The sequence below is a fragment of the Callorhinchus milii genome, unplaced genomic scaffold (genome assembly GCF_018977255.1).
Source record: "Callorhinchus milii isolate IMCB2004 unplaced genomic scaffold, IMCB_Cmil_1.0 Scaffold21, whole genome shotgun sequence".
Taxonomy (NCBI): domain Eukaryota; kingdom Metazoa; phylum Chordata; class Chondrichthyes; order Chimaeriformes; family Callorhinchidae; genus Callorhinchus; species Callorhinchus milii.
This window is the reverse complement of record NW_024704762.1, coordinates 526594-544301: the sequence shown is the minus strand read 5'-3', so window position 1 is coordinate 544301 and position 17708 is coordinate 526594. Positions and strand designations below refer to the sequence as shown.

General features: G+C 45.9%; 1 protein-coding gene across 5 annotated transcripts in view; it reads left to right on the top strand.

Annotated features, from left to right (window-relative positions):
- The window catches only part of ranbp3b (RAN binding protein 3b), a 70748-nt gene that overhangs the window by 10514 nt on the left and 42526 nt on the right, over positions 1-17708 (top strand). For 3 of the 5 annotated variants that reach the window (XM_042342636.1, XM_042342634.1, XM_042342633.1), the window contains exons 3-7: positions 4109-4153; positions 7943-7979; positions 9693-9782; positions 14780-14851; positions 15174-15239. In XM_042342636.1, the coding sequence (XP_042198570.1) occupies positions 4109-4153; positions 7943-7979; positions 9693-9782; positions 14780-14851; positions 15174-15239 (310 nt within the window). The remainder of the gene's footprint in view (positions 1-4108; positions 4154-7942; positions 7980-9692; positions 9783-14779; positions 14852-15173; positions 15240-17708) is intronic. The other 2 variants (XM_042342637.1, XM_042342635.1) reach the window with 1 other exon arrangement.

Sequence of the window (17708 nt, the reverse complement as noted above, 5' to 3'; positions counted from 1 at the left end):
ACACATCATCATGTTTAAGGGTATCCAAATCAAACTAAGAGTTCTACATATGTATGACTTACATATAGACATTTCCCTATGTCTGAAATGAAAAGTAATAATAATCCTTGCATTTGATATAGCGCCTTAACACGTCTTTGAGACGTCTCAAAGTGCTTCACAGAATATACTGGAAAGTGAATTGACTGTGTATTTTGTGGGCGAAACACGGCAGCCAATTGCGCACAGCAGCGTCCACAAACAGTCGTGGATTGAGTGACCAATTTATTATTATTATTTTTTGAAGGAATTATTATTACTCCCGAAAAGCGATCCACCAATCGACTGACAACTGGATTCCTATGAAGTAACCTATGAAGTAAAGAAACTTACCCAATATTTTGTCGTGCCAGGAATCGAACCCATGTCTCGCTTGCGAGGCGAGTGCTCTAACCACTGAACTACAGGACTGAGTGTTTTCTCCTGTATCATGGGGCCAGACACAGGCATGTTGAGACCACGAGTATGCTGGAACCACTCCCATGTCAGTTTATCAATGTCCTCATACTGAGAGTTCAAACACAAGTTTTCTATCAAGCTGTTGATTTTCTTCAAAAGCTTTCATGCCTTCCTTTTGAGAAGGCATCTAACTTGCGTTCTGCCAATGCCATAGATCACAGCTAACTGTCTATGACTTTTGCTCTCAATGTTTTAGATTATGTCCGCGCTCTCATGTAATGACAACTCCTTCCGTGGTGGCATGCTTTATACCACTTACCAAGAATTGGCCGCAGGAGCTCAGGTTAGGCCTCGAGCGCCGGGCAAAGGATTCCCTGCTCCCGCCGCTTCTGTGATCCCAACACTCCCCGCACTGTGCGCGGGCGACCGGAGCCCATTCCGTCCACAGTAGCAGCGTAGAGGAAACAGCGCGAGAAGCCCGAAGCCTAGCACGCTGTGTACAGGTCAATCAGGCTTTGTACTGTGTTTAAAGTGGAGGAGGGTGCTGTAGCGGCCGCAATCAATGACTGTTGTTCTGAATAGTGAGGTGCCCGGTTTACTGAAGCAGATAGACTGCCTGTCTTTTACCGTAGACAATGAAAGAGACTGAAAATGTGCCCGCAATTGTGAGGTGGCTAGATTACTGAGGTGACGGCACACCGGGTATCTACGGGACCACATCACTCCCACCCTCGCTCGCCTCCACTGGCTCCCCATCCCCCAGAGGATTGATTTCAAGATCCTCATCCTCACCTATAAGGCCATTCACGGCCTCGCTCCCTCCTACCTCTCTGACCTACTATCCCCCTATCTACCTGCCCGTACCCTCCGTTCCTCTGGCTCCGGTCTGCTCCACAGCCCCCGCCCCAATCGCCCTACCATCGGTGGTCGGGCCTTCAGCCTCTCAGCCCGAGGCTCTGGAACTCTATCCCCCAGTGCCTTCGCCGCCTCCTCCCTCTCCTCCTTCAAGGCCGGTCTCAAAACCTTTCTCTTTGACCGTGCCTTCAGCTCCCCTCTCGACTCTCCCCTCACCCTGACCATTTACCCCTTCTCGCTCCCTCCCTTCCCTCCCCCTGACCATTTCCCCCTTCCTCGCTCCCTCCCTTCCCTCCCCTCACCCTGACCATTTCCCCCTCCTCGCTCCCTCCCTTCCCTCCCTTCACCCTGACCATTTCCCCCCTCCTCGTCCCTCCCTTCCCTCCCCTCACCCTGACCATTTCCCCCCTGCTCGGGTCATGACCCAACTGTGCAGCGCCTTGGGACGTCCTCCTGACGTGAAAGGCGCTTTATAAATGGAATCTTGTTGTTGTTGTTGTTGTTGCAAATTGAAGCAGTGTCTCTCCACACATCTCAAGTGTTTGACTTTGTTAGTATTTTGAGGCTGGTTAGTGAGAGCCAAGGCTTGAGTGTAGGTAAAATTGCTGAGTTTTAAGCAGCTAACATTGCATAGCTTGCCATTGAAAGCACTGTCTGACAAGCTTCTTGCTGCTTGTCAAGCTAGGACCACCTTACCTGTTAGGGTTTTGGCTTGCAGGGTTAACAGGAGCTGAGTGGGAAGAATCCCTGCACCAAGTGTCTCAGTCCTATCAATAAACCAGGCAGGCCGGGCTGTGATTATCAGTGCCCTGGGTTACTGTGGACCCCCTGGCTCATGAACCAGATTTTTGAGATCACCACAGAGGAATCCAATATTCTGTTCCAAAGCTTTTCTCCATGGAACTATCTGTGTGAAGATCCCTCTACTCCCCCCCCCCCCCCCACTCCACTCCGAGGAGACTATGTACCCTACCTCTCCCTTCTCCCGCCGGAGACCCCACTTCTCCCCCACCTCCCCCCGAGGAATGGCTTGCTTCTCTAATGTAAAACCTTCTACCAAGTAGTTAGGGCTTTTACACAATTATTCAAATTTTAAATGCCGTTAGACATATATCGGAATGTTTCTAGCGTCATAGCCTTGAATTAAATTAGAATGTGCCAGAGAAACATTGAACGCCTTGCTGCCGAATGGTGGGATCTGATGCTCTGCCCATCTTTCCCTTGGCCATCTTAGCAGCTAACAATTGCACTATATAATAATTTAAATGGCATTAAACATCCAAATATGTTAGACCTTATTTATAATTTGTGTGTCAGCCTGGCTCAGTTGGTAGCACTCTGAGTCAGAAGATTGGGGGTTCAAGTACCACATGGGGACATGGGACTCAGAGTCTAAGATGACATTCTAATACAATGCTGAGGATATGTTGCATTCTCAGAGCTGCTGTCCTTCGGATGAGATGTTAAACCGAAGCCTGTCTGCCTGTTCAGCTGGACATGAACGATCCACGGCACTATTCAAAAAGAGAAGGGAGTTTCTCCTGGTGACCTGGCCAACAAATCCCCCAAATAAAATTGTTCATTCACTTCATGGCTGTTGTCAGAAGTTGCTGTGCGCAGTTGGGCTGCCATGTGCTAGGTTTGCCCAGAAAGCACATAGTAAATCCTATGAAATACATTAGAACGTCCTCCCGATGTGGAAGGTTTTATACCAAATGTAAGGATTATTGTCATTTGGAATTACATTTGATCCCATGGCTCATTTGGAAAAGAAAAGGAAGTTTCTCCTGGTAATGTGGCCGACAGTCCTCCAGCTGTAGCTGTTTGTCAGGTTGTGATCAAAATGACTGTTGTTTGCCCACAAAAAGAACCACTCACTTGACTATGATTGTGTAGTGCTTTGGGAAGTTCTCTCCTTTCACCTGCCTTATGATACTCTGTTTACCAATTGATTATTTTTTCCCCACCTTGCTCCTCTATTTTCCCCATTCTCAACCTGCTATCCTTCTTGCTTTCCTTCCAGATCTCTCTACTGTCATTTCCTTACACTGTTCCTACTTTTTTTTAAAAGACTAGCTGTACCCATTGCAGCTTCGCTTCCAACCAAAGGATCCATATGCAATGTAGATTGACAGACAGACATTTCATTTTTATCTATACTCATCTGGGAGGACTCCTGTGGAAGGACTCTTTTTGGCCATGTTCTTTGAGTGGGTAACTAATTTTGGTGCTCTGTTGCAGTCCTTTCAGCATTGAAGTGCAGCCGCATCATTCTTTGTTCTTCAGGTTCATTTAATTGGCTATGTTCGTGCTCTGTGACCCTGGATACCACAGCCACGGTCACCCAGGCCACCAGGTGGACCTGCAGTGCACGTCTGCATGAGTCGCTGCTCTGCCACGACAGTGCCACAGCACCACTTTGACTCGGTGGCCATCAGGTGTAACTGCAGCGAAAAATGCAAAACTGAAATACATTTGAGATCATAACTCATGAATGATAGGAAATACCCGAAAACAAATGTCCTTGTCACTCCCAGGTGCAAGACCTTTCTGATGAGGTATAAATCAGATCTCTACGTCAATCAATTATTGAGATCCTTCTTGAAGTGCAGACAGACATTGTTGTTTTATTAGTATAGATTTACAAGCTCCGGTGCAGATTTCTATTGGTTAAAAATACTGAATTGTGAAATATGTATTTGCTTATTATAGCATTTGTTTCTCTTTGGTACATCACAGTGAAAAGATTGGTTGTTGATTTAAACCACTGTTTGATGTTTTTTTAAAATATCTGTCGTGGCTGCTCTGTTTATAGGAGGGACTTGAACCAATGACCTCACCTACACTACCATCAAGCAAGGTAACAGAGCAAAGAACAGGAACTTCTGCAGAACAGCACGATTGACATGAAAAAGGGACAGGGCAATGCAGCACAAAACATGCCAGAGCTCAGCTGTAGTACAGCTTAGCCAGACCTCAGCAAGTGAAGCTACCAGCCACTGGCAGAGATCAGACTAACATAAGGTTAAGTGAGAGGCTACGCAAAGTGTTATTGGTCACTCAAACTTCCAATTCACAAAAATAATCTGCCAATCTCAGAAATATCATCGGCACTTTGTTTTCACTTTCCCCCTTGATTCTGTGAGGGACAGGCTGTTATACCCAGCTTCATGCACAACAAACAGCTTCGCTCACATCCCAATGGTTTGCCAGGCTTGGATTTCTCTGTTCTCAAGTAACTAACTTCCTAACTTTTTGTGAGACAGTATTAGCTGCTGTGAGCTGTCAGTATGTACAAAACTGCTGGCATCTATCTGCATGCACGAACGCTGTTCTGAAACTGAGATGTTTGGACAAATTGTAAGGTGCTATGTATGGGTCTTTGCTCCCTACCTTTATGTTCCTTTCTAAATCGGAATTCTAAGATCACTAATTGGTACTTGACAAGCTGAAAATCGCACAATTAATTGCCCACAAAATACAGTCAAATCACTTTGCAGTGTATCGTGTGAAGCGCTTTGAGACGTCTCAAAGACGTGATACGGCGCTATATCAAATGCAAGTATTATTTGAACAGAGAAGGGCGATTCCCCCAGTGCCCTGGCCAACAATCCCCCAAATAAAATTGGACCCTCACTTCATGGCTGTTTATGGGACATTGCTGTGCACAAACTAGCTGTCATGTTTTCCCACAAAATACACTTTCACTCCTGTGAAGGCGCTGAGTCAGATGTAAGGATTGTTTATGATTTGCCAGCAGGTGTGGGTACATGTATGGCAGCTTTTAACCAGTTACAGTTGAAACAGAAAAATCTGTTCAATTAAGTGGTCTTAGTTTCATATTGCAATTTGCACTTTGTGTAGCTGGTGCTTGAAGCTCTAGGAGTATACGATCGTAGGAGACCGTTCAGCCCTTTGAGCCTATACCGCCATTTAATTAGATCATGGCGGATCTGTACCTCAACTAATCCTTTCAATTCCAATTTCCCGCTTTCTCCCCATATCCATCAATACCCTGATGTACAAAAAAATCTATCGGATCTATTTGTGGAGTCCTGTAGCTCAGTGGTTAGAGCACTCGCTTTGCAAGTGAGAGACCTGAGTTCAATTCCAGGCAGAGGGCGAAACCTTGGGCAAGTTTCCTTACTCCACACAGAGCCTAATAATAATCCCTCTAAAACCAAAACAATAATAAATTGGTCACTTTCAATCTACGACTGTTTGTGGGACATTGCTGTGCGCAATTGGCTGCCGCGTTCGCCCACAAATATACAGTCAATTCACTTTACAGTGTGTTCTGTGAAGCGCTTTGCGCCGTCCTCCCGACGTGAAAAGCGCTATATCAAATGCAAGGATTATTATTATTATTATTATCTGTAGTCTTGTAGCTTAGTGGTTAGAGCACTCACCTCGCAAGTGAGAGACCTGGGTTTGATTCCCGGCAGGGTGAAACTTTGGGCAAGCTTCCTTACTCCACATGTCTGTTTACTTAGCAGTTAGCAGGAACCTGGTTGTTGGTCGATTGGTGGATCGCTTTTCCGGGGTAATAATTCCTTCAAAGATAATAACAATTGGTCACTCAATCCACTATTGTTTGTGGGACGCTGCTGTGCACAATTAGCTACTGTTTCGGCCACAAAATATACAGTCAATTCACTTTACAGGATATCCTGTGAAGCGCTTTGAGATGTCGAAGACTTGATAAGGCGCCATATCAAATGCAAGGATTATTATTATATTACTCCATTGGATGCATTGGAGCTATTCCACGTTCTCAGGAAAAGCATCCTTTGTTTTTTGAGTTTCATAAAACTGGAATGGAATTTGAACCTTATCGCTGCCAGCGTGAGATAGATTGACATACACAAATCTTTCTTTTGAACCTATGAGTTTTGTGACGTCAACTTCTTCAGTTGGAAGGTGCTTATCTTGATGTTTTATAGCTTGGTCTGCAGGATCAGTAACATCTGGGTAGTTTCTCGGTCTTGGATTCAGTGTCACCTTTACATTTACACCAGGAGATACCTACTCTGCACATTTTGGGACGTCCTCCTGACGTGAAAAGCACTATATCGAATGCAAGGATTATTTTCCTCCTTGACATAAGCTGTAGCTGGGAAGACATTTTCACTACAGTATTTGACTTTTATGTGCATGAAACTTTTTTGCTTGCTTGTATCCTAAGGCCCTAGAACAAGTGGTAACTCATTAGGTATGTAATGGTTAGTGGGATACATTCTTCAGGCCAACTCCTTCATAAAGCAGTGGCTGGGTGTCCATAACTTCACACCTTAGGTTAAACTGGGAGAAGCAAAAAAAAAGGCCACCAATTAGCTCTCCAGGTTGCCACTGACCTGTTCCGACACTGCTGACATCTGTACTACTGCAGTAAAACTAACATAAGTTTTATATTTATAATTTATAGTCCACGACTAGCTGTGGGACTGTGTGCAATTGGCTGCCGTGTTTTGCCCACAAAATATACCGTCAATCCACTTTACAATTTGTGCTGTGAAGTGCTTTGAGACGTCTCAAGGATGTGATAAAGCACTATATCAAACGCAAGGATTATTATTTTTATTATTTATCAATCGTATAATCGCCTAAGTCGTACGTTTAGCAGAGTCCCATTCAGTTTCCAATCAAAACCACTTAGATTTCTTAGCACTACTCATGTTAATCACCTCCTAACTTGTAATCCTGCTCCCCTACCCTCCTTTAGTTCCACACCTCCCGGCTCCTGATCCGGCCGGCCTTAATGTTGGCTGCTTGTGGAGGGTGGCAGAGAACATGGGCTGAACCTGATTGGAGGACTTGTTACATGCACAGTGCTGGAATCTGAGACACATGGGGATAGGGGCCAAGGTTTGTCAGGCATGAGTTGGTCTGAGTCAGAAGATTGTGTGTTAAAGCCCTGTGTTGGTACTCTAGTCTGATACTCCAATGTTGACAGTGCTGGAGGTGTGCTGCATTGTTGGAGCTGCTGTTCAGATGAGACATTAAACTGAGGTCCCACCTGCCTGTTCAGGTGGACGTTAAGGATCCCATAATAATAATCTTGCATTTGATGTAGTGCCTTATCATGTCATAGGGACATCTCAAAGCTCTTCACAGGATATATTGTAAAGTGAATTGACTGTATATTTTGTTGACGAAACACAGCTGTCAATAGTGCACAGAAATATCCCATCCACCAAAGAGATCCCCCAAAATAAAATTTGTGATTTTCATGGCTGTTTGTAGAATACTGCTATAGGCAGATTGGCTGCTGCGTTCACCCACAAAAGACGCATTCGCTCTACTTTACTTTATTTTGTGAAGCGGTTTGAGATGTCCTCCTGAAATGAAAGGTGCTATACGAAATGTAAGGATTGTTATTACTTATTATTTAAATTAGAGGGTATGGGGAAAAGGCAGGTAAATGGCACTGAATGGATTGCTCTTTAAAAGAGCTAGCAGACCTGACTCTATATTTTGGGCTGAATGGCCGGTTATAAATTTCTATGGTTCTAATAATGAAGATGACATAACGTAGTTCATCTTTGGTTTTCCACAATGTGATTCTTTGTATTTTAGTTTTTAGGCAGTTGGTTTAACATGAACGATTGGTAATGACAGCTAGTAAATCTTATTTTTTTTTGTCTTTTAGAGACCAGTGGACGCTTCCAGTCCTGAAGAAGGTGAAGGTGAGTGTGTTCAAGTTGAATTAATCTGATATTCTATCGCTTTCACTTGCGAACATGTTAGCACTTTGCATGTTTGCGGTAGTGATGCATTTTGGGATAAGAGTGAGGAGAGGCAATATAAGCTGATGGTACAATCTTAAAGGGGGTGAAGGAACAGAGAGACCTGGGGGTCATATAGTAAATCTTTGAAGGTGGCCGGACAGGCAGATAAAGTTGTTAAAAAGCATCCGGGATACAAGGCTTTATAAATAGGGGCATAGAATACAAAAGCCAGGAGGTTATGATGAACCTTTATATAAAACACTGGTGAGGCCTCAGCGAGAGACTGTGTTCAGTTCTGGGCCCCACACTTTAAGAAGGATGTCAAGGCATTGGAGAGAGTTAAGAGGAGACTTAATAGTGGTTTTCATAATTATGAGTGGATTCGATAGGGTGAACAAGGAGAAACTATTCCCACTGGCGGGTGGGTCATTAACCCGAGGACACTGATTTAAAATAGTTATTTAAAAGAAACTGGGGGGAGGTGAGGAGAAACGTTTTCATACAGCGAGTTGTTGGGATCTGGAATGCGTTGCCTGAAAGGCCGGTGGAAGCTGATTCAATAACAACTTTTAAGAGAGAAGTAGATAATTATTAGGGGAGGACAAGCTTGCAGGGCTATGGGGAGAGAGTGGGGTTGATCAGGGCTATGGGGAGAGAATGGGGTTGATCAGGGCTATGGAGAGAGCGCTGGGGAATGGGATTGATTTGGAAGCTGTTTTCAAAGAGCTGGCACAGACACGATGGGCCGAATGGCCTCCTTCTGTGCGGTATAATTCTATGATTCTATGATGATCTCCTTTACATGCAACAATAATAATAGCAACAAAAAATTACATTTGTATAGCACCTTTCATGGCAGGAGGACATTCCAAGACACTGGGCAATCAGGGATCTGCCCCCGGGTTGGTGGTTGGGATCAGGAGGGATGGAGGATGGGGAGGGGGTAGGGGTAAGAAGGTGACTGAAGTCACGGTCGAAGAGTATGGTCTTGAGACAGATCTTGAAGAAGGGAGAGGGCTTGGCAGAGGGACTGTGGGATGGAGTTCCAGAGAATGGGAGCAGAGAGGCTGAAGGTCTGCCCACCAATGGTGGGGTGAGAAAGGCGGAAGACGTGAAGCAGGCTGGAGCCCGCTGAGCGAAGGGAGCGGACAGGTTGGTAGGAGGTTAGTAGGTCACATTGGTAGGGAGGAGCAAGGCTGTGGAGGGCTTTGAACTTGAGGACCATGATCTTGAACTTTATCCTCTGAGTGATGGGAAGCTAGTGGAGCTGGGCGAGGATGGGGTGTTTGGGTCGTGGAGCCTGGTGCTGGAGAGATCTCAGGATGCAGAGTTCTGGTTGTTCTGCAGCCTGTGGAGGGAGGAGTTGGGGAGGGTGACCAGCATTGAGTTTGTGTAGTCGAGCCTGGATGTGATAAATGCGTGGATGAGGGTCTCAGTGGCCTGCGGTGTGAGACAGTGGCGGAGCCGGACGATGTTGTGGAGGTGGGGAAAGGCGGAGCGGGTCATGGCACGGATGTGGGGTATGAAGGCTAGATGAAAGTTGAACAGAACGCCGAGTTTCTGTATTAGCTCCATGAGGTCTGGAGTGCAACCATGAAGGGTGATGCTGTCAGCCTTGATAATATGATTAACGTGTTTTCCTTTACACACAATCTGCTTTTCTTGTCTCAGATTCTGACCGAGATGATGGAAATTACTCTCCTCCAGTTAAACGTGAAAGATCGTCGTCTTTCACACAGGTGTTCCCACCTTCACAGCCAGGTATGCTCTTCTTGTTGGTGCATGTGATACTGGCTCCTTTTACAAACCAAATGATGCTAAAAGGACTTTTCTGGTTATGAACCTCACAATTGGGATTCCCTGCAGAAATGCAATTTGTGCTTCTATTACTCTAGCCTTCTGGGTACAGTTGTGGAACTTTAAATGGCTGTGTAGCATCTTGAGTTTATCTAAGCCCCCTGAGACGCTACCAGGCGTGGAAGGCACTATATAAGTGCAAGTTGTTGTATTTGTTGGATGTTTATTGTAGTTAAGTCTTTGAGTTAAGATTATCAAAGAATTCTAGTGGTGCCTTTAACATTACCTAAGACTTTTCTGGATTCATCCTGAAAAGCTTTGTTGTCAAGAAATATTGCAGAGTAGTTACCCAAAGCCTGGAGACAGTCATTAACCCTGACCAGTAACTAGCAGATTAGTGGATTTGGGCGAGCTCTGTTGCCCTCAGACATGCTCACTGTCAGTGTCTCCTCTGTACTGTGTGATGAGAACAAACAGCTTGAGAATCTCCTCACAATAACAACAACAGCAGCATTTTTGTAGGGCCTCACGTTGGGATAACATCCTCACAGTCGCTGAACAGTGCATGAAGGTCACACCCGTATTCAGGTCATGGGGTCAAGTTAATAAACTTTCAACCGCAAAAATGATCCTCAACGACAATAAGATGTAATTTGCAAAAAATTTACAGACATTTATTATCAGAGAGATAGAGTCGCTGTATACATATAGTGTTGGTGGGGTGTGGGGGGCTGGATGTAAGGGAGAAAAGAAAGCTGGAAACCTAACTGGATACCAAGGTTGCACCGGTTGTTTAATCAACTGCCACAGACAGGAATGAGACCAATCACTGTCAAAATGAGGAGAGGATGGAAACTACAAGTGGTTGTTGAGGCTGTGAATAAATCAAACGATTCAAAAGTGAACTTGATGAGCACGTAAAGCAGTGAAAACATTAGGAGACATGGAAGCCAATTATTTTTAAGAACAACAGAAAACGGGTTTTCATAATAATAATAAATCTGGCATTTGATATAGCGCCTCATCATGTCTTCGAGACGTCTCAAAGCGCTTCGCAGGATATAGTGTAAAGTGAATTGACTGCATATTTTGTGGGTGAAACGTGGCAGCCAATTGCGCACAGCAGCGTTACACAAACAGTAATGGATTGAGTAACCAAATTATTCTTTTTTAAAAAAAAATGGATTATAACTCCTGGAAAAGTGATCTGCCAATTGACTAACAGCTGGGTTCCTACTTACTGCTCGGTGAACAGAGATTTATGAAGTAAGGAAACTTGCCTAAGGTTTCACCCTATCTGGTCGTTCAAATAAGGTCCTCTCGCTTGCGAGGCGAGTGCTCTAACCACTAAACTACAGGCCTCCACAAATAACCAGTGTGTACCATGTCAGAGAGTGCCTTGTACGTTACAAAGGTGCTGTATGAATGACTGAATTTAAGAATTTTCCACAGTTATGTGTGCTCTGATGAAATACAAGAATTATTTGTTATTATAGTATGTTGAACTCTTGCCTAGTTCGGATACTCCTAAGCATGACAGTGGGTTTGCCATAAGCTTTCCAAAACAAATTGCTTCTCTTTTGGTGTTGTTCTGAGGACTGATTGTCCGCTTAGGTCAGGTCTTGACTTACAGCCAGAAATTCTGTTGTTAGCCTATAAGACATTTTGTTGTGAATTTTAAGATCGTACATAATAGTTTCTATGAACCCTCTCCCTATTTTGACTATGCTTAATCTCATTCCAGTCTTATGTCAGATTGGTTAAAGAACCCCATTAATACATTGTTTCCCCATTTATTAAATATTAATTTCTGACATTCCTGTGTACCACTTTGTGTGTCACTCTGGCTCAGATGATATCACTCTGGACTCTGAGCCAAAAGGCTCTGGGTTCAAGCTGCTAAGTTCATACATCCAGGGCTTGGAATCTGCCTTAACTGGTTTGCGGAGATGTAAGCAGCTTTTGCTCAATCTCTGCACCTCCAACTGGTGGAACCATCAATCAGTGGGAAGTGATGTCCGAGCTGTGGATATGAAAATGGTGGCAATGCTCTTACGCATTTTGTGCTGAGCTTTGTTGCCCACCAGGAAGCTCGCAGGGAGTTTCTGTAGTTGCCATCCACCGAGTGAGAATTCAAACCTGCTCTTGTTGGATGCCAAATGACCAACTATCTTCCTGCTGGAGGGGAGGGGGAGAGGTAAGCTGGGTCTTCTTGGAGCTGAACTGGCTCTAGGGTTACATGCTTGGCAACGGAATGTTGGAATTGAGTCAGCCCTCTGAGCGGTCTCTAGTCCAGTTCCTGAGCGAGGCGGGCCACAGTACTCTTTCTTTGGTCAGTCAGGTGTCTGATATATACAGAAACCCATCATCATGCTTGAGTATCCCAATCCAGCTGAGAATTCCATGCATCCGACCTACACATGGACATCCGGAGATAGATTGTTGGAATGAATGCGCTCTCTCTACCTGGAGTGACGCATCTTGCTTAACTATTCCAGAAAGTATTAGGCACAGGTTGACAAGTGCCAAGGCTTGACAATCCCAGAGTGTGCGTTGGGGGAACTGCTGGAATCTAACCAGCTAAAACCGCAGAGGAGAGAGGGAAGAGGGAGTGTGTGCGAGAGAGTGATTGAAAGAGGGGAGCGTGATTGCCAGACAGCCATTGATATCACTGTCTGGCAAGCTTTCCCATTGCTTGCCCAGCTAGGATCACCATACCCATTAGGGCTTTGACTTGTAGAGTTAATAGGAGCTGAGGTGGGATGACTCCTTGCCCCCAGTGACTGCTCTGCCCTTCCAGGCTCCGACATCCATCCTGACAACGAACACTGTCCTCACTTCTCTCTATCTCTCTGTGCTCCCTATCACCCTTTGTTCATCTCTCTCCCCCCATCTCTCTCTGTCTGTCTCTCACTCACTCTTCCCTCCCTCTCTCAATTACTCTCTCTCACTTACCCTCTGTCACATCCTCTCTCCCATACACTCTCCCTACCCTCTACCCCTCTCTCAATCAATCTCCCCTCCCTCCCTCTTGCACAGACCATGTGGCTCTGCCAGTGAAAACGGACACTCTCCTGGTTGTGCAAGACACTGCAGTAACAGACGGCATTATTCACACTTCCCTCACTGTGTCCTCCCAACCGCCGATTCCGGCTGTTGCCATGAGAGGACGTTTGCCGGGGAGTGAGGGAGGGAGTGGCTGGCCCGCGGTTGGAGGTGGGCTTGGGCTGGATAGGATTATCCAAAGGATAATCACGCTGCCACCTGCCAGCTCTGGTATCATGCTAGTAACCCTGTACTGTCCTCCCACCATCGCTGCTTTATCCTTATAGGGCTTGAAGGGCTTTTTTTCTGACTGGCAAGAGATGGGAAGACCAGAACCGGACACAATACTCCAAATGTAGTCTAACCAAGGTTTTGTACAAATTCAGCAATAACTTCTCAGTTTTATATTCAATCCCTCTGGATATAAGGCCAAGACTTGGCTGTTTTATAGCTTTATCTACTTGTGTAGCTACTTTTAGAGATTTGTGGATCTGAATCCCCAGATGTCTTTGCTCTTCCACTCTTAGGTTCTTATCATCTAGACCACAGGGGTCCAACCGTTTGGGTGTTGAGGTCTGAAAAATTTGAGAAACGCATAAGCAATATTTTTGTTTTTCCCTTCCAGAAACATAAAATAATCATACAGAAATCTTATGCTTCAAATTGTGTGACTCATCTCAAATAGTATATGGCATGAAATTGTTTTAATGTTTTAATGTCAAAGCACAACTCAGCATGGAGGCCCCTACAGAGAATGCTCCACAAAACCCAAACACATTAATACCGTAATTGCAAACTCTGAGCTCCTTCAACAAAACTTGCAAGCAAACAAGGCACTGATATTTTCCATTAATTTTAATAAACATGTAATCCACTTCCCACTTGCACTGAAATCCTCTATTTTCCACATCTTCTGTTTCCTATTGAGACTCATAGTTCTATAGTTTTTGAATTGCAAAATACTTCTACTGATGATGGCTGTGCCTCACCAGTTACACTGGAGAGGTGACGGAGAAGTGTGGAGCAGGAAAGTGTCTCCCGCTCTGCCTCTCTTCCTGTCACTCTCTGCGCTGCCTCGTGGAGTCCGACCAGAAGAGAGGTAAAGCAGTGAAGTAGAAAATGGTTTGAGGGCCAGTAAAATCAACCGGCTGGCCAGCTGTGACCTGTGGGCCGCCTGTTGGACCACGCTCATCTACACTATAGGCTTCTTTATTTTTTTCCGCAGAAGAGAATTATTTTGTATTTACCCATGTTAAACATCTGTCAGCCCATTCCGCTAGCCTGCTTATGTCTTTCGACATTCCTCTACTATTTACGATGCCCAACCCAGTTTGGTGTCCTGTAGCTCAGTGGTTAGAGCACTTGCCTCGCAAGCAAGAGACCTGCGCTTGATTCCCGGCAGGGCCAAATGTTGTGTAAGTTTCCTTATTCCAAACGCCTCTGTTTACCAAGCAGTAAGTAGGAATCCAGTTGTTAGTCGATTGGCAGATCGCTTTTCCGGGGGTAATAATTCTTCCAAAAAAAAATAAGTTGGTCACTCAATCCATGACTGTTTGTGGGACACTGCTGTGCTATGTGATAAGGTGCCATATCAAATGCAAAGATTATTCTTATTATCTGTAAATGTCGACACCACACCTCCTATACCTGAATTGATATCATTTTACGTATATGGTGAAGAGTAGCGGTCCTAACACGGGCTTCTATCAGAACACCACTTCCTACCTCTTGCAAGTCTGAGAAGAAGCCCTTACCGTTTATTCTTTCCTTTCAGTTTGGGGGTGGAGAAGAGAGGGGTGGGGCCAGTGCCCTATATCCAAGGTATTGATCCTTGCATTCTTAATCACTGACTGTAATATCGCACCTTCAGGGTGGAATTGCTGTGCCTACTACTGACACTTGTTTTTATCTTGCAGTTCCAAAGAATAATGTGTTTATGCCATCAAGTTTCTGCCAAGCAGCAGCTAGCAACTCTGACTCCGAACCAGGTAAGTTTTACAGTCCGTAGTAAAACGTCTTTGCTTTTGTCATTCGCTTCTATGTTGATTTTCGTCTTGCCTTCTCATCCAATCTCCAGTCTCTGGAGAGACAGATGTTCCAGCTGTGGCCTCCTCTGCGGGCTTCTATGATTTGAGGTACTCACGTACAGGTCCCACAGAGAGAGGGTAGGTGTCCAGAATTTTGAATACATCAGGAACTTGAACTGGGGACAGGAGAGGGATGATTGGTCCAGCTGTGCTGCTGAATTTGGTGTGTCCATTTCATTAATCGCTGCAGACTGACTTACTCCCTGGTTTCCTCTCTGTTTAGACGAAAAGAACGTTGGCTTTCGACTGAAACCTCCGACCCTGATTCATGGCCAGGCTCCCAGTGCTGGTGAGTACTTGTTCTCTAAAGTAGTAGAGAGGCAGGTATTTCATATTCCAGGACCTTCTGGAGCTTTACCTGGTCTGATGGAGATCTAAAATCCTTATACAGAATAGGTATATCTAAAGATGTAGAGATCTGAAGCCACGTACATTTTTCCTGCACCTGGAGGGTTCAGAGCCTTTTGCAACATACGGGACTTTTAGGATTGTACTGCCAAACTCGTTCGTTGCTTTATCCAAAGCAACAACTTGAATTTATATAGCGCCCTTCACACAGGGTAGCGTCCCAGAGGCACGAACCCAGAGCTGCAGTGATAGGTAACATCTTGGGAAGCAGACAGAATCCTCACCAAAGCTGCACCTCCCTCTGTTTCTAAGGCAGGAAAGAAATGAAACTAACTGAATTGTGAAATCACTGCGTAGTGATTTCAAGATCCTCACTATCACCTTCAAATCACCTCATGCCCTGGCACCTACCTGTCTCTCCGATCTGCCTTCACTCAGCGGCTCGACTATTCTGCATGTCCCTTCGTCCACTCTGCTCCACCATTGGTGGCTGTGCTTTCAGCCACTTTGCTCGAATTTCTAGAACCCCCTGCCTCAACCCCTTACCCCACTTTGCGCATCTTCAAATCACATCTGAAGACTTTCCTCTTCAATAGTGCTTTTGGTTACCTTCCCCGTTTCAGACTCGGTGTCAAGCCATTCTACTTTTAAGAACGCCTGTGGAGTCCTGTAGCTCAGTGGTTAGAGTGCTCGCCTTGCAAGCGAGAGACCTGGGTTCGATTCCAGACCGGGCGAAACCTTGGGCAAGTTTCCTTATTCCACACGCCTCTGTTTACTTAGCTGTAAGTAGGAACCTGGATGTTAGTCGATTGGTGGATCGCTTTTCTGGGGGAAATAATTCCTCAGTAATAATAATAATAAATTGGTCACTCAATCCACAAATGTCTGTGGGACACTGCTGTGCGCGTTTCTCCCAAGCCCTCCACCATCTTTTTCGCCCATGGGACAAACTTCTGCCCAAGTCCCTCACAAACGCACTCTCATCCCCGGACCTTCTCTCCCTCTGTCCTTCCATCCGCAGCGATCCTGATGCAGCTGTCAAAAGCTAAACTAAACGATTGCCTCTCCTTCACCTTTAATTTCTCGTCCCCCTGAAATCCAGGACCATCTCCAAACCGACCCGCTCTCCCTGGTACAACAGTCATCTCTGCTCCCTCAAGTTCCAAACCCGGCTGCTCGAGCGCAGATGGCACAAAACAAGCTTCACGGTTCACCGGCAACTGTGGCTTATGCATCTTCACACCAACACCCGCTCCCTCTCCCAAGCCATAATTGCATTCTAATCGCAGATCATTTTGGAGGCCAAAAGCAACTCCAGAATCCTGTCCTCCACTACCTACTCCGCGCGCCCCATCAAACCCCTTCAATCTTAACATCAAGTGCCAAGTGTGAAGCGATCTTGGATTTCCTTATCTCCAAGATAGATCTCCTCCTGCCCCACCATCCATTCTCTCTCCATCACTGGCTCCATGGCTCCTACCACAGACCCCAACCTACACTCCTTTGCCCCCAGCTTTCCTTTCTACCACATCCATTCCCTGACCGGGATTGCCTTTTCCCACCTCTGTCACATTGCCCACCTCTCTTCGTACCTCACAAACGACGCAGCTGAAACCTTCGTCCATGCCTTCATCACTTCCTGGCTGGACTATTCCAATGCCCTCCTCGCTGGTCTCCCCAGCGCCACTATACACAAAATACAACTCATTCAAAACTCTGCCGCCCGGATACTCACCCGCATGAAACTCCGTCCCCCCATCACACAGTCCTTGCCAGGCTGCACTGGCTCCCAATCACCGAACGGATGGATTTCAAGATCCTCTCACTCGTTTTCAAATCCCTCAATGCCCTCGCACCGCCCTGCCTCTCCGACCTGCGTACCCCCCACTCCCCCACCTGTTACCTCCGCTCGGCTGGCTCCGGGCCGCCTGTTTGGCCCTCTCCCTCACCACCATCCAATTTCACTGAAGACCTTCCTTTTTGATCGTGCTTACAGTCACCTCCCCCCTCCCTCTCCCCCTGACTCAGGGCCAGAGTCCACCGGTGTGAAGCTCTGAGACACAACCTGTGTGAAGGCGCTGTATCAATGCACGCTGTAGAAGTGTGGTTGTGAGTGCCTGTTGGGCCTTTTACTGGAGGCAGCAGAGACATGAAGATGTGTTGTGCACTGCAATGGTCCTGCAATGGTTTCCTTTACACAAGGCAGCGCCTTGGGACATCCTCCCGACGTGAAAGGCGCTCTATAAATGGAATCTTGTTGTTGTTGTTGTTTACACCCCCTGCTGCACACAGATGTGACTGTTCATTACTGCAGTCTCAGTCACAACTGCATCTTGATGCAGCAGTTTCTGGATCCATTGGCAGTCCTTCAGTGCTCACTGGATGAAGTGCACCTGGACAGCAGACTTCA